We start from the raw sequence: 16295 nt of genomic DNA on the forward strand, positions 1-16295 counted from the left end.
AGCAAACAAACAGACCGTACAGCCGGCCGGTGACGAAAGCACCTCTACGCCGTGCCGGCTGCGCGGATTGCTGCGTGCCCGGCTCTCTTTTCCCATTTCCCCGCGGCCCGGAGCCGCCCCGGGGCGGTACCTCGAAGCCCGAGGCCTGCGCGGCGGCTGGGCGGGGCAGCAGCCATGGAGGTGCAGGTGGCTCCGCTGCGCTCCTGGGAGGACTTCTTCCCCGGTTCCGATCGTTTCGCCCGGCCCGACTTCAAGGACATCTCAAAATGGAACAACCGGGTGGTCAACAACCTGCTCTACTACCAGACCAACTATCTGATGGTGGCCGCCGTCGTCGTCGCCATCGTGGGGTCAGTGAGCTGGAGGCGGTGGGGCTGCGGGGTGAGGGGCGGCGCGGCATCGATATTCCCAAACATACGGCCGCCCTTGCTGTGTGTTGGGTGAGGGCTGGCTTTCTTAGGACGTGCTTTTTAATTCCTGGTTTGCAAATCTGGGAGCTGCCTTTTGTTTCTCACGGGCTGCCCGAGCTGAAGGAGCCCGGCTCTTTTCGGGGTGCCTGGCAGAAAGCAGCGGTGGGTGCAGGATGTCACTGGCTGCTCTGAGGCGATCGCTGCTTCCTGCCTCGTCTGCCTGGCGTGGCTGTCAAGCTGAGAGAAACTTCACTCTGAATTCCAACAAATAAGGAGATAAATTCTGCTCTCTGTTACAGCTTTAAGCCTATGCCAAAGGGACAGAACAAGCCTTTCTTATTCCTGACCTAGCGCGGATTGAAAGCCTTTCATATAAATTAAGCACAGCACCCATCCATTTTTGTGAAACTGAGACCTTCATGTCTTGTGTCAGCTGTAGCTTCCCTAGGGAGAATTAGGAAATAACCTAATCATTATTAGAATTAAAGCCTGTGCGACTCTTCTTTAAGTACTGCTTTGAGATCTAGAAGCTCTTTGTCAGGAGTTGCAGTAGAAGCTGTGACGATTGAGCTTTTAAAATGGAAACTTGAAAGACGTTTCCTACGCTCCTCAGCAAACAATGTGCAAATGCTTAAATTGGAGGATTGCCTGGCCACTAGGCCAGATTGGTTTTGGCAGGATTTTATTTTATCATATATGTTGCAGCAGCTTACGTTTTTCCTCCTATCCATTTTTTTTTTTTCTCGTGAAGCAATCTGTAACTTTTTAGCTGCTGATGCTATTGACCCAGCATCTGAGTCAGTGGAGAATCTCTGGGCTTGGGGAGTTTTGTCCCGTGCTTTATGAAAGGAAAGGCTGAGAACCCTGCTTTTCTTTTTGCTCCATTTCGGCTAAGGGTTTGGCCGTGGGAGATTTTCTTCTTAATTTTGGTGGAGATCCGTACACTGTACTCAACTCAGTAGCACATCATTAGACAGTAAAGAGACTTCCAGACTCTTACTCACTTTAGAGAGAATCTAATCTTCTCTCTTTATCTACCTTTATTTAGCAGAGCAATACCGTAGCCAGTTCTAAATAAGCAGGTAAATTAAAGCAACGCTGGAAGGCAGGAGTACAGCTCGTTTGCCCCAAAAAGCTGGGGGAAAAAAAAGTGAATAATTTTGTTATCCTCAACTGGAAAACTGGAATGGCAGCAGCTTTTACTCCTAAATTCCTTCCCCCTTTTATTCTCTGATTTCACATCAGATAAAGGATGGTGATACATTTCCATGTATTTCCCACCATTTTGCTGAGGTGGTGGTCAGGAGCAGAGCCACACAAGACAGAGATTAATACCAGAAATGTAATTCCAGTATCTTGACATTAAACAATAATCTGCTACATTGAAAATTTACAGATGAGAAGAACCTGGAGTGAATTTGTTTTATTGCACATCTTAGAGCCTTTGATATGTGGCAGACCTGCTTCTTCCAACATTGAAGTAGAAGAATGGGAGGAAAACTCTAAAGGAAACAGGATAGCACTTCAATAAAGAAAAGCTATCCATTCATTTTTAATAAAAGATCTTTCTGTTGGCTGGGTTGTAGCTTTGGGAGAAAGGCCAGGAAAGGCGTCCCAATTAAATTCACATTGAGACTAAGATGCAATCTTGCACTTCACCCTCTAGTGGGCTTGGGTGATAAGTGATGAATCATGGCTTTTTGGGAACTCCAGGACTGCATGTAGGCCTACAGGCAGGATTACTGAAACCGTTAGAGCAGTGGTCTCTGTGATCAAAACTAAACTTTGCCCGTGACCCACTCTACCTGTTCTTAAGCCATCTTAATTATGCAGACAGGCATTCAATGCAGAGAGGATATTTTGGCTACTGTAATGGAGTGGTAGCTGTGGTAAATGCTGGACTGAGATGGAAACTGTACTTGCAGTATCAAGAAATCTCTGGGCAGCGGTGCTTATTGCCATGGCATAACGTACTGCCTCCTGGACAACAGAGTTGACCTCTTCAACGTTTCACCATCTCCACATCTCTGTATGGTATGGAATACCTTACTGTGGGTGCAGCGTTCTTATAGTTGGGTCGTGGTTGGTCTCACTGATCTTTGAGGTCTTTCCAACCTGAGTGATTCTATGACTGTGAGAGGCATTAAGTTTAAGAAATATCTGCACAGCACTCCCAAAAAGCCTGCAACTCTCTCCCAACCAATCAATCTGCCTGGTAAGCAGTGTTTGTCTGTACTTTCTCCTAGTCTGATAAGGCTCCACTGTCTTGCAGTTCTCAAACTGACTGCTTAAACTGATGTTTCTTTTAGGCTTGTGGTGCCTCACATTTGCTAAAAAATAGTATGTGCAGAAGTGATAGTATGAAAAAGTGTAATGGGTTTCAGAGTGCTGCATCCTCTGGCACAGTGTCTTCTCTACAGCCTGAAGTTCAACGTTGCTTTCGTTTTGCACTCTTGTCATTTAAACATCCACTGGCCATCTGTACAACCCCTGCAATGAACAAGTGTGTGGGTGTCTTTTTCTTTTGTTTTTCTTTTAATTCTTTATTTTCTTTCCTCCCCAGACCACTGCCTTGGCTGACTTGCTTATAGTTAATTCCCTTAAGAGAACAAGAATTGCAGAGCAGCAAAATGCTCATTTGTAGTTTCTGTAATGCCTGATGAAATACTCAGAAGTGTGCAACACACTGCTCCAAAACCTACTGCTGCAATGTAATGCTACGTAACTTCACGAAGTGGATAAAAACTTCATTTTAAAGACAAACATACAGAAACCTTCATAAAGGTCCAGCAATTTCTTTCTGAAGTGCAGAAAGAACTCCAGCTCCTGTTCTGAAAGCAGCCTAAGTGAGAAACAGTATGTAAAGGAGTCTTGCTAAACCTGTGGCTGCTGTGGTCTGTTGCCTGGCTGTGCTCAGATTTGTTAGTGACAAATCAGAGGACAACATACCGTTCATAGGTTTACGTGCTAACTTCAGATGAGCTGAAACCAGAAGTATGGGGAGTGGAGAAGCAGAACTTACTCTCCACTGTAATGTTGTTTCAATTAAAACAGAGGAGGAAGGAAGCAGGAAACTGCTCTTGCCTGCCCACCGCTTCCAGTGCGTGCTGACTTCTGGGCTGCTGGAGGTTTCTGCCCTCAGCAAAAGATGAGTCTTGCCCAGCTTTTTTCCCCTATGCTGTAGCTGTGACTTCTCCGAGTTAGTGGTTATCTCTGCTGCTAGGAGGCTGAATCCGGGAAACTAAATTAAATGAATGAATCTGTTTTTGCTGTCAGAGGCAGCTACATGGTTACCAGTACTCCTCCCACACCAGTAAGTAGCTTCTCTGCTATCTTCTGGTACAGCTTGCAACTGATACAGTGTCCCAAAGCCTTGGTCCACACAGCACGGTGTTTGTGTCCCTGGAGCCTGCAGACAGACAGAATGTTTCTTCTATTTCTTCTTTTTTTTTTTTTTCACCCCTCTTTTTACTCTATATCACAGCAATTACAGTAGCAGAGGAGTAACTGCAGGTACTTACTGTTGCCCTGAGATACCAGTGGCATTAAATCCAGGCGACAGTTTTCCTTGCCAGTTTGTTCCTGCTGTTTTGGAGGCTGCAGCATCCTACCAGGGCTGCATCTTGTCTGCCTGAGGGAGCAATAAAGTAGAGCATCCTGTTAGGAGGCTTTGAGCTCAAGGTTGTTTGCACACCAAATGTTGCTCAGTCCTGCCATACTGACTAGTTTCAGTGCAGTGAGAGAGAACAGTTTTCTTCCTTAGCTCCCGAAGAGTATTTCTTCCCTTTAGATATCTGAGCAGCCCAAAATCAAGTTACTACAACACTGCCATGCTAATAGCTCCATGCATTACATTTTTAAGTATTTGGGAGTCTTACAAATCCCTCCTAAAGAGAATTATTTTTAGAAAGTATCTTGTAACATGCTTAATGGCTGGCCACTTACCTTGTCTCAGCTGCTTTGAAAGACTCCCAGCCTGTTTGCCTGACCATGAATGTTTTATGCTGTGTCTCGATCTGTATATAAATGTGGCCAATATCAATGCTGATGGTTTGACTAGAAGAGGACTTGTAGAGTTGCTATACAGCTCTCATTTCCCCCCAGATATGTGTTCTAAAAAAATGTGCCTGTGCTTGTTTTTTTTTTTTCCTTTTTAGTCTTTAGCTGTTGTGCTAGTGAGAGAAGTGTGCCAGCAGATCTGAATGAAACTGCATAATGGAGATCTGACCTCCTGAAAAAATGCCACTGCTGGAGAAGAGCTATCTATATATAAATATCTAGGAGAATTTTAGGTAGCGCTGTGAGTTTGGCTCTTTTGGTGGTTCAAACAGTAGAGGGGAGCTTGGCATGTGACACCCTATCCAGTACTGTAATCAACAATATTGAAGCCTGTGGACACATGGCTGATAATTTGAATACCAGTTTTTAGTGGCAACTGCTATCCCCCATCTGTTTTTGTGTGGCTCTGAATGACTTCATTTGATACTTATGTTCACTGTTTCCTTGTAAGCGTTGGAATGCAGCCCACTCGAGAAAACATGTAATTCAATTAACTCTCCCCAAGAAAATGGGATCTTTTGAATGTATGTTTTTTTCTTCACATCCCTGACAGCAAGTCAGTAACACAGAACCCGTGTAATACCAGAAAGAGCATAGAGCAGAAGAGTCTTTGATCTTTTCTTTAAAAACACAGGGGGATTGCTTTTCACCAGCAGTTTCTGAAGCTGTAACAACAATGAGAGGAAGGATGGGGAAGGTAAAGCTTTGTGAGTATTTACCCTCACAATAAGCCTGGAGAACGTAGCATGGAGCTCTGCCAGGCCCTTTGTTCCTTCCAGGATAATTTTTTAGTAACTTTTTAGGAACAATCCAAGTAAGTTTGGCCATTTCTACTCCAGGCTAGCAGTGATGCCGAGATGATTTCTGCTTTAAGAATCCCATATGTCCAGTTGCATGTATGTAAACAGGACGCTAGTGTGGTGCAGTCACGAGTCACCATCCTTTGGCTACAATGGAACACAGATGAAGCCAATTTCTTTCCAGAGCAGTACTGTTCACTTTTTCCAGCCTGGAAACTTAGGATTGACAATTCAGAGCTAAATATAATCTGGCTGGCTGCAGGGAGTGACTCAGATGCAAGAAGTGAGTCTGCCCTATCGCTGTTTCCAAATAGCCATGCTGGCTCTTCAGCATGAGTAGCAGAAGCAGGTGGGGAGCTAGTTTGGATTCTAATCCCTTTCTATCCAGTTCTCCTGTCTCCTGTTGGCACAAATGACTTACAGAGTCTAGAGCCAGGCTCTCAAATCGTTCTGGGGGTTCTTTGTTCTCTAGGGAAATGCTCTCTGGCACTGCAGGTACAGTGTTGACATGCCAGTCCAGAAAGAGATTTCTTTAGCTTGTGCCGGATGTGAAGCACAGACCACAAACCATAGCATCCTCCTCAGCACTGGGGTAGAGTGGTGAGTCATTGTGCCCGTGACTTCAGAACAGAAAGTCTGACTGCAAGGTCTATGGCAGAAAATCTTTACTGCTTTACAGGAATAGTGTTATGCTGCTGTCACTGTGGGAGCTGCTCAGAGCGCTCAGCTGCTGTGTCATTAGGGCTGTGGAAATACAAGCAAGGAAATCAGAATGCACAGGATATCACACAGCTTATTTCAGTAGAAGTGAAATATAGTTGAGGATGGCTTTTGTACAAGTACAGAAACAAGCTAAACAGAGTCATCGGTGAAAACTGAGGACAAAGCAACCTCTTAAATACTTGGGAGCAGGTGATGTTCTCATCCTGGTCCCAAAAAGGGACTTGCTGTTTATAGTCCAGAGCTGATCCACTTGGTGGCTTGGTTTGCTTGGTAACTCCAATAACAATAATAGAACACAAACCTCAGCAGTCGCCCCTTTGCCAGGCCTGGCTCTTCTTCCTGCAAGACCTTTACCCCACGTGTCCAGTTCCATCTGACTCTCAGACACATTTGCTTGGGACTGGGCTTTCATGTGTCGTGCCGATGGTGGTAAGTTCCTGCAGGTCCATAAAATAACCTTAGTCAGGTGTAAATTGTTAAAGGGGATAATTCAGAGATAAAGCACTACACAGAACAGCAAAATATAAATACATTTAAAAGAAGAAATCATGGGCTGAAAGTCTAGGCTCCTAACAGTTGTTTCAACTGGGGAAAAACCTTCCTTTCCTGTCACCTACCCACACAATGTATCTTCAGTTTAAGTTAAAGTTACCTCAGAATCTAATGTTTGTTTGGCAGGGGAATTAGTGTAATAGTTCGTATCAGTATTATGCTATTTTCTAAGATCTGCTGCAGTTTTTCTATAACTGTAAGCAATTTAGGTAGCTGGGCATAATGAACATTGCCTTCTTACCGTAGCAAATTGCCAGTAAGTTGCTTCCATGTGCTTGTTTTGACACAAACACTATATGCCAAAGTTGATAAGTATCGAAGGCATAAACAATAACAGTGAAGTAACTTTCTATACTCAACATTTCCCATACCTTTTGCCCTTTGTAAATCCAGACAAGATGATAAAAACTAGTTGACCTGAACACGTAGGCTGATCCTGGTTTTGGTAATGTGAAGATCAGCCTGTTGGGTAACTGATCACTGGAACTGTGAGCTGTTGGGATTGGCTGACTTGGAGCATGATGTCAAGCAAAAGCATTGATAGCCTGGGTGGGAGGCAATCTAGTGCTAAATGTGTCTATTAATGTGGTGCAGAAATTCTCATTATCCTCAGCTATGTTCAAGAAGGGAACATAAAGAAGAAGATTATCTAAATATGCTAATTCATGGCTAAAGGTTGCTTGTTCAGTTGCTTTGGGGTAAAAAGCAGAAGTCAGTAAAGACTTTTGCAACAGCAACTGACTTCTTAATGACTTAGATAGCTATTTACCTACCTAGCAGCAAAGATACCAGCAGGCTAGATGTTTGCTGCATGGACACAATTCACAAAAGCTCTGAAACAAACTTCCTGGTCTCTATTTTTTTTTTTCTTTTTCTTTTCTCTCACCTCTTTTCTCCAGATTTCTGAGTCCCCTGAATATGCTCATTGGTGGTACCGTGGTGGTCCTGGTGTTCCTGGGGTTCGTGTGGGTGTCACACAACAAGGACATACTCCGCAGGATGAAGAAGCAGTACCCAACCACGTTTGTGATAGTCATCATGCTGTCTAGCTACTTCTTGATCTCCTACTTGGGAGATGTCATGGTGTTCATGTTTGGGATCACTCTTCCTCTCCTCTGTAAGTATTTTTGCTATTCTCTGAGGGCTGAACTGAGCTTTCTCAAATAAGTCTTGAGAGACTAAATCAGCTAATGGCTGTACTCTCTCCAAAGCAAAATCAAGACTGGGGGAAGGGGGCACGTAAAACACCACAAGTCATCTTGAGTGTTATTATTATTAAATAGATACTTGCAGTTACTGAAGCAGTCATTCAGAGATCTTCTTCCAGCTGATGCATTCATTGGGCGTTACTGATTAATAAATGTGTTTTTGTTGTGCAGTGATGTTTATCCACGCTTCTCTGAGGCTCCGGAACATAAAGAACAAGCTGGAGAACAAAAAGGAAGAAATAGGTTTGAAGAAGACCCCAATGGGTATCATACTGGATGCTCTAGAACAGCAGGAGGAAAGTATCAACAAACTGGCTGACTACATATCTAAAGTAAAGGAGTAAGCAACTGCAATGTGGTGTTTTTACCTGTTGCAAGAGTGTAATTGCTATTTACTATTGTTCAAGCTTGCTTTCAGTTTGTGTACAAAACAAGAAATGCACGTGTGGTACAGATTAATAATTGCAGGATACAGTATTCCAAGGAATTCAGGGCTCCTCTAAGAATATTAAAAGAGTAACTTCTTTTGTTGTATAATTAAATGTTCTGGTGTTTACACAAGTACCAACTTAAACGTATTTGCTTGTCTCTTCTTCTTGGGGGGATGAAGGGAGAAGAGATGGAAACCGATGGAATGCAATCTCTTAAATATCTTGCAACAAATTTGTCTGTTAGTAAGAGTAACACTCCTTTCATCTCAGTTCTCCAAGATGGCAGTTTAGCCAGTTTGTTATGTGTAGCACCCTCATGCTGGCAGTGTTCAAGGTGAGCAGGAATGTATTGAAAGTATGTATCTCTTGCATCCTCTACACCCCTAACTCCAGTGGTCTTGTATTGAGACCACATTGCTAGCTTAACTGGCAAGTGGTAAAACTGTGCAATACCTGTAACCAGTATGGGTTCTGTCCTCACCTCACATTCCTCCTTTGGTAGCTGGGGAACAGTCTAAATAGATCTAAGCATGGAGAGTATATAAGGCACAGTGCCTCTTGATATGTTCCAATTATGTTCCAATAAAACATACCTTTGTGTTCCCTGAAATCTTCGTTCTGTTGATCTCTAGAAGTTGCTTTTCTCTGCAAGAGAGGCAGAACTTCCTTGTGTAACTAAACCCAAGCATGGGAGGAAAAAAATTTTTGGATAAGCTAGATGAGTTGCGTTTCCACCCTATTGATGTTTTTAAACACTGTTACTTTAGGACTTACCTTGTTCTGCTTTATTCTGTGTCAGCTTTTTGTAGATGAAGGTATATGTGTGTTTTCACGTGTGCTTTGTTTGGGTTTTTTTCTCAAGCAGAATGCAAACATAGAAGTAAAACTCGCACTTCACTGACTTCAGTGCTGACAGTCTTCAGAAGAATAAACTGGGTTCCAGGTTTATGAGTAAAAGCAATAAAAGTCAAGATACAGTTATTGAATACCCGTTCCAAATTCATACAGACACTTGCCTGTAACAACTCCTGACAGTGATGTGTGGGATTCTTTTATATGTATTTTAACTTAATTACCAGCTCTGATGGAATTGTCTTGCTAATAGCAGCTTCTGAAATATAATGGGGAAAAAACGTTGTCCAGGTGACACTCCATTGAAATATTCTTGCATTTCTCTTTTTCTAACAAAGTGATTCATATAACAACAAAGCAGACATCCTTACGGTTGAAGCTTTTATGTAACTTACCATGCTGTTTTCATAGTGAGCTGTGTAGAAACCTGAACACGTCATTCCATTTAAGTGTTAAAGTGATCAGTATTTATTGAAAATATTTCCAGCTGGAGAGTCAATGGCCTGTTCCTCACATGTAGCGCATGGTCTTTGTTTCTGAAAACTGTTTCCACACTTAAAAGTAGTAGCCTATGACTTCATCATTACTGTAGAATTTTAAAAGACTGCACAGTTATGAAGAAAAATAAACTCTAATGGTGACTACTGAGTGTATTTCTTTCAGGTTGGGAAATGTGACTCTAACCTCAGCTTGTGGATGTCTTCACAGCTGGTGAGCTCAGCGGGGTGGCAGTGGGACAGCTGTGGTCACCCTACCACTCATGCCATGAGACAGTGCTTGTGATGAATTCTGGTTTTGATTGCTGTCTCTATTCATGCTGCTGAGTCGTGACAGAGCTGCTTGTGAGCTGCAGGAATGGTGCAGCCTCTCTCTTGCATCCTTGCAAAAGCCTGTCTGCAGAAGTGCAATATATAAGCATTTGTTCATGTTGTTACTGTCTCTTATATAACTGCTTAACTGCGATTTTACATTTCTTTTAATTACCTGGAGGGATTTCTGCCTGCTTCTAAGGTTACTGGGAGCCATGCCCTGGGCAGCACTAGGATTTAGCTGCCAGAGAACCATTGCAAACAGTTGTAGGCAGCAAGGAGAGACTGACCTGCAGGAAGACCTGCCACAAGCTGCCAAGTGGGCGTACAGAGTGAGTGGATCAGCTACAGGAAGGCAGAGGAGGTGAATGTTAGCAAAGGGGAAGGCTTGGCTGGGAGGAAAGGAGTGGATCAAAGGTGATTTTACAGGAATAAGCTTTGTAGCTTCCAGCAACTCAGGGGAAAAAAAAAAAAAGAAAAAAGAAAGAAAAAGAAAAAAAAAAAAAAGAAAAAGCTGATCTCATGGCAGCAATCCACAGGAAAGTGACCTGTAGTTGCTGCAGAAAAGTCTTGCAGCAAAACCATCTGATGCGATTAAAAAAGGGGGAGGAGAAAAAAATGTCACAACAATATTAAAGTAAAAATAAGCTTTTCAAGTCACAGAGAGAGGGGTAAGGGCTCATCCTCCAGGTGCTTGAGAGCAGCATGAGGGCGGTTGGCAGCGGCGGTTTGGTGCGTCCTGAGATGAGGGTGGTGTGGAGCCCGATCCAGGGGTGAATTACATGGAATTAAGATTACAGCTCTCTAAACAGCACGGCATCATCTTTTACATGCTGGTCAGATATGAGACCAACTGGACTGTAAGGAAATACACTGGCTTGAAATATGGATGCACCAGAGTGCATTCTGTTCTGCAAGCTACTTACAAGCCATGGACGTGCTGCACATTTCTTATGGAGAGAGCTTTTATTTCATTCATTTCCTCAGCCTAAAAAATAAAGCTGTTTACATAGAAACCAAATGCTTTTCTTATGGATAAGAGAATAATCAAGGAGCATGTGTGTGAAAAGCAAGATAAGCTAAAGCACAGCGTGTTCCTGCAGAATTGGACAGCAGAAGGACAACATGGAAGCAAAATAGTTTACTGACAAACTAGAAAGACTTAAGGTTATTGATGTCTCTGAGGAAATCCTCCCACAACAAACTGGAGCCTTGAATCCATTTGGCAGACAGATGGCACTGGGATTTTGATACCTGATGGAAATTCTTAGTGCTGATTTTTCCCGTGCCAGCCTTTTTCATCACACTGAGAGAAGTGCATATTGCAAGCTTTGTTCCCAAAGAGTCATATACACCACCTGGGTTCTGCAGAAAACTTCTGCTGAAACAACTGTAAGCAAAACTTGAACAGTCTTTGCTCCGAGTTGTTTTCTTTGGGTCTCTCACTCCAACTGCTTTGGTAATGGCACCTGGACAAGGACAAAAAAACACTGTAAGGAAAGGCAATTTCTCAAAGCAGTTTAGTTCAACATAAACGTACAAACCTTCAGAAACTGTGAAAGGACCAGAAACATAATGGCAAGGAGCATCAGGGAGTTCAATCAGGAGTTTGGGTCTGTCTGCTGTTCCCCACTTGCAGTCTGTGATGCTTAATGCCCAGTAGATCACTTTGAAAGCAGTGAGCCTCCCCCCCAGAGCAAGGACACCCAGGTTGGCTCAGGCAGTAAAACATAGCAGAGCTGAGGATATCAAGGCAGAAAAGCAGTTACCAAAATCACATGAGCAGATAAGAATAAAACCCTAATGCCCTAAATCCAAGCCGTTTGGCCTGATACTAGGTGTATCAACAAAAATCAGCACAAATGTCCTTTGTTTCATCTTTCCAGGTCACCCAAGCATCCGGACATGGCTCCCAAGCTCAGCCAGCAGCTCTGGGAGAGCAAACAGCAACAAATCCCACAGCCTGTGGCTATCAAGATCTGCCTGGGATTTTGGGTGGGGGGAGGGTGTGGATCAGGGCTGTGCCAGTAGAAAGCCACAGGGTTCAATGTCACTGCAGGGCTGATCCCTTCTGATATTTCAGGACAAGGCACTGCCTGAAATTACTGAGGGAATAGTTACTTCTGTGCAGACAAGTGAAAGCAAAGTGTCCCCCACTGTACAAAAGGGTCAATATTGAGCAACATATTAATTACAAAATACTACTGACTATTTCTATTTGCAAAAGATTTTCTGTCATCTTCCTCAGACCTTAGCAACACAAACAGAAGCATCAACATCACTAGCTACACACATTTTGAACTGCTTTCAGTTTTCCTTGAATAAAGGTGCAGTGCAAAGTAATGTTACAGGGAAGCAAAAAAAAGAATGAGTGTCAGAAGCTTCCTGGGACAGTGGTTTCCATCATCAGGTCACCAGGCTCTGCATGCACCAGCACAGACACCTCCAGGTGCCTTGGGTGAATTTGGCCCCTGATTCTCCTTCCAGCACCTTAGCAACTTTGTAAAACAGAATAAGAATGAGCAACAAAACCCAAATCCATAATTTGTACTTTTTTTTTTTTTTTAGAAAATCAGTAGAGCACAGGACCAATTTTACCCGAGATGCTTCTATGCAGCTCTAAAATTGTATGTAAGCAACCAAGAGAAGCCATCTTTTACCCATCCTGCTGTTCTAAATCCAGACATAAGGTGCAGGCTCAGACACATGGAAAACAGATTTTAGGGGAGTCTTTGCACCATCACTGCTACAGAAAGTAATAATAATAACAGGACTACAGCATGTTTTTTTAATGGGGACCTAAGGACAGATTAAATGAATTCTGTGGAAAAAAACCTGTTGTATTCCTGATCTTATAAGAGCATTTGCATATTATAATAACTAACATATTATTACCAGCATTCAATTCCTCTGAGTTTGTTTGCCCCCAGCTGCATTTCCTTTTATTTAGCTTTATTACTGTGGAACAAGAGGTTAAAATCCCACACCTGTCATTGGGATTTCACTAATTATTTTTGCCCTATGATGGTGCAAAATAAAAGCCAAGAAGGTAGTGGGGCTCTGGTGATGCTGGGGCATCCCCCCAGTGGATGCCATGGGATAACTGCACACAGCTTGGGATGTGCTTGGAAGTCCCAGCATTATGCTGATGGGTAAAGCCTAGGATGAGAGCTAATGGCTTTAAGATGGACCAAGGGAAGTTCAGATTTGATATTAGCAAAAATCTCTTCTCAGAAAGAGCGGTGATGCAGTGGCACAGAGAGGTGGGGGAGGGTCACCATCTCTGGAGCTGTTCAAGATTGGCATTTGGCACTGAGGGACGTGATCAGCGGGCACGGTGGGGATGGGTTGGGGTTGGACTTGGTGATCTTAGAGGTCTTTTCCACCCTTAATGTTCTATGAAAATAGCAGCTCTAGAGCACGATCCCCTCCACAGCTGAACACTCACCGGTTTGAGGTACGCGACGTTGCTCTGACGAATGTCATTCAGCAGCTGATCTCGTGGTGTTATCTCGACGAGAGGAGGGGGCCTTCTCCTGGGGATCGGCTTCAGGGTCTTGATCACATCCTTGAGGTTGGTTTTCTCAGTGGGCTCCACATACTTGGGCACGGCGGGTTTGCGTTGGATCTTCTTCAGCTTGATCACCCTGAAGCTGGGCTCAGCCCCACGCGGCTGCTCAGGAGCTGTGGCTCGTGTGCTTTCCTTCCCCCGCCCCTGAGGTGCTGAGGTGAGGATGGGTGGTTTGGGTGCTGGGGGAGCTTCCTGCGGTCTGGACTGGGGCATCGGCCCCCCCAGCATCTCCCACATCCCAGGTGGCAAGCCCAGTCCGTTCTCCAACATGGCGATCAGCTCTCTCTGCTCTTTCATTTGCTGCTGCCTTTGCCCCTCCTGCCTCTTCTGCCTCTGCTTATCCAGGTTCCTGCTCAGCAGGTTGGTCACCACCATCCTGGGCCCTGGCAGCTCGAAGTGGTAGCCCATTTTCAGCAGGGTGTTGTTGGCCTTCAGCAGCCTGGCGATCTCCATCTCGGCCTGGTGGCCCAGCATGCTCCTCTGGTTGTGGAAGCGGAACTCCGTCAGAATCTCGTTGTACTGCAGGCACCTCATGATGGCCACAACGCCCTTCCCAGAGATGAAGTTGGAGTCAATGTTGAGTGTGGTGATGCTCCTGTTCTCACGCAGCATATTGGCCAGTGCAAATGCAACGCTGTCATCAGCTCCCACATTGGCCAAGCTGAACGTTTTTATGTTCTTATTCTTCTTCATCGCATTGACAAAGTCTATCAGCATTTCTTTGGGGATGTTCTCTATGTTGTTCAGGTTGAGCTCCTTCATCTCTGGATTGTTTTTTCGGACTTTCTCCAAGCTCTCTTCTAAGTTGGTTTGATTTCCTGATGGCCTAGCACTGAGCTTCATGAAGCTGGTATCTAATGCTAACTTTTTGGGGATGTTCAATTTTGAGATCTTCTTTTCATTTTCATCTGACTTTTCTGTGTTTTCCCCTGACTCTGTACCTGGTTGCTTGCTTGTTTGATCACTGTGATGGTTTTCATTAACACAAGTTTCCTTTGTTTCTGACTCACTCTCATCTTCCTCCTCTTCACCTTCCTCCTCTTCCTCCTCCTCCTCCTCCTCCTCCTCCTCCTCCTCTCTCTCCTCATTGCTTCCATCTCTGTTCATCTCCTCAGGCTGTGTTACTGCATGTGACACGCTTTCATTTTTGTAGTGTCGCTCTTTCCCATCAGCCTCTGGCCCCCTCCTGCCACCACCGTCTCCCATCTCCTCTGCAGTCATTCTCTGCAGGAGACAGAAACAGGCAAAATAACATTAACCTTTTGCTGAAGCAATGGAATGGTGGTATTTCCATACCTCTATGTCCACTATAGAATAATAACACTTAAACGTGCCGTTGTCTGAAAGTCACAGTGTGCTGCATTGGTATGGAACGAAAGGACAATTGCTCTGAAAGTGGCTGTAGGCAAATTTCTCATCTTTTCCCCTGAAGAACATTGACCAATAAATCCTGGATGGATTTAATGATACATTAAGGTGGTCCTGAAACCCTTCTGGGGATTAAGGAGCTCTGATCCTACTCTACTTCTGGATTTGGTGTTATTTTTATCATTTCCTTGTCAAGTGCCACAAAACACTGACAAATATCCAAGTGTGTCCTTTACCTCTATTCAAGTCATATGGATAGTACAACAAATTTAAGGAGTGCATTGAAAAGGATGAGACTGGTTCAGGGAGTTTGCATGCCTGCTCATTTTTGTATGTTCACATTGAAAAAACGGTCTGTGGGATTTCTCCCCCAACGTGACATTAAATTCTGCTGATGATTACATTCAACATACTCATTAAACTAAGTGCTCCATGGAAAAACAGTACGATGTCAATCAATGTGCAAAGCCAAACCGATGCCTTATATCCTCCAGATTGATTTTCTGAGAGTTTCTCAGTGGTTTGCTTTATTGAAACAGCATTAAGATATTCTCCTGGTGAAAACCACAAATAAAGATTTAGGAAAACATCTAAATATAAACTTTTATACCAGTTCAAGCTGGATCCTGACATTACTGAGGCTTTCAAGCCATTTAAATACATGGCTTGTACTGCACCGTTCTAACAAAGAATGGAAGCAGGGATAGATTAAGGTATTGCAACTACAAAACAGATCCCATAGCAGACACACAAAAGATAGGCAGGATTTTTTTGCTGGTTACCTCGGAGGGCAGGAGGGTGACGGGAACTCTCTCATCCTCAAGCATGCGTCGGGACGCCTTCTGCCAGTACAGGTAGTCCACCAGGGAGCGGTGGTCAAAGCTGCCCGTTGGGGGCTTCTCTGTCTGATCCCTCTGTATCATTCCTGTGGGGAGCTCAGGGTCAGGGGCCATCACCTCCATCTCACTCTGCAGCTCCTTCAGCTCCTCAGGGGAGAGGTTGGCCAGGATTTCGTCTTCATTTATGTCCTCGGGGGACACATCTTCGTCAGACGTTTGGCCGAGTTCAGACATGTTTTGCTTGTTCCCTCCTTCCCCTGCAACTTAATAAAACTGAAGATAAATTTGGTATTTTTTCCCCCTAGCAGTAGCTCATCTGGTTAAATCGACGACTTTGTGTTTTGGTCATGAGCGGCGGCAGCTCTCGATCGCAGTGCAGCACACGGGCAGCACCTCTAAGTCTATATTAAGCTGCACTTGGCTGGATAAAGAGAATTTATGGAGATGCTGCCATGCTCCATTTTCAGCAACGTGTCAGCTGTGCAAACCCTTCTGACATTTCAGTGCAGCTGGTGCGTCCCCCATTGAGATCCAGAGGAGATGGTCATTTTCTAGGGGAATTTAGTGCTACTTTCTGTGCACGGATTGCCCCCAGTCCATGGGTGGAGTTGATGCTGCCTGCAAGGTGCCTGGGGGAGATCCGTGTTGAAATCATTTTTCTTTATAATTTCAT

The 16295-nt window shown here is 44.2% G+C and overlaps 2 protein-coding genes across 2 annotated transcripts; one reads left to right on the plus strand and one right to left on the minus strand.

Moving 5' to 3' along the window:
* The first annotated feature begins 133 nt into the window (after window positions 1-133).
* ARL6IP5 (ADP ribosylation factor like GTPase 6 interacting protein 5) lies at window positions 134-9679 on the plus strand. Its single transcript, XM_042881011.1, has 3 exons — window positions 134-350; window positions 7444-7661; window positions 7924-9679. The coding sequence occupies exons 1-3, from the start codon at window positions 175-177 to the stop codon at window positions 8094-8096; spliced, it is 567 nt and encodes a 188-aa protein (XP_042736945.1). The 5' UTR covers window positions 134-174; the 3' UTR covers window positions 8097-9679.
* A 1291-nt stretch (window positions 9680-10970) lies between these two features.
* LMOD3 (leiomodin 3) lies at window positions 10971-16010 on the minus strand. The gene is made up of 3 exons (XM_042881002.1): window positions 15566-16010; window positions 13293-14639; window positions 10971-11313 (listed from the first exon to the last, which is right to left on the minus strand). The coding sequence occupies exons 1-3, from the start codon at window positions 15854-15856 to the stop codon at window positions 11287-11289; spliced, it is 1665 nt and encodes a 554-aa protein (XP_042736936.1). The 5' UTR covers window positions 15857-16010; the 3' UTR covers window positions 10971-11286.
* Window positions 16011-16295: the final 285 nt, after the last annotated feature.

The sequence above is a fragment of the Lagopus leucura genome, unplaced genomic scaffold (genome assembly GCF_019238085.1).
Source record: "Lagopus leucura isolate 7727_CA_CO unplaced genomic scaffold, USGS_WTPT01 Super-Scaffold_100028, whole genome shotgun sequence".
Classification (NCBI taxonomy): Eukaryota; Metazoa; Chordata; class Aves; order Galliformes; family Phasianidae; genus Lagopus; species Lagopus leucura.

Coding starts and splice junctions, on each gene's coding strand:
- LMOD3 (XM_042881002.1), bottom strand. CDS start 15,856: ATGTCTGAACTCGGCCAAACGTCTGACGAAGATGTGTCCCCCGAGGAC. Junction 14,640..15,565: donor TCACCCTCCTGCCCTCCGAG/GTAACCAGCAAA, acceptor TGTCTCCTGCAG/AGAATGACTGCAGAGGAGAT. Junction 11,314..13,292: donor ACGTCGCGTACCTCAAACCG/GTGAGTGTTCAG, acceptor GTCCTTGTCCAG/GTGCCATTACCAAAGCAGTT.
- ARL6IP5 (XM_042881011.1), top strand. CDS start 175: ATGGAGGTGCAGGTGGCTCCGCTGCGCTCCTGGGAGGACTTCTTCCCC. Junction 351..7,443: donor GTCGTCGTCGCCATCGTGGG/GTCAGTGAGCTG, acceptor TCTTTTCTCCAG/ATTTCTGAGTCCCCTGAATA. Junction 7,662..7,923: donor GATCACTCTTCCTCTCCTCT/GTAAGTATTTTT, acceptor TTTGTTGTGCAG/TGATGTTTATCCACGCTTCT.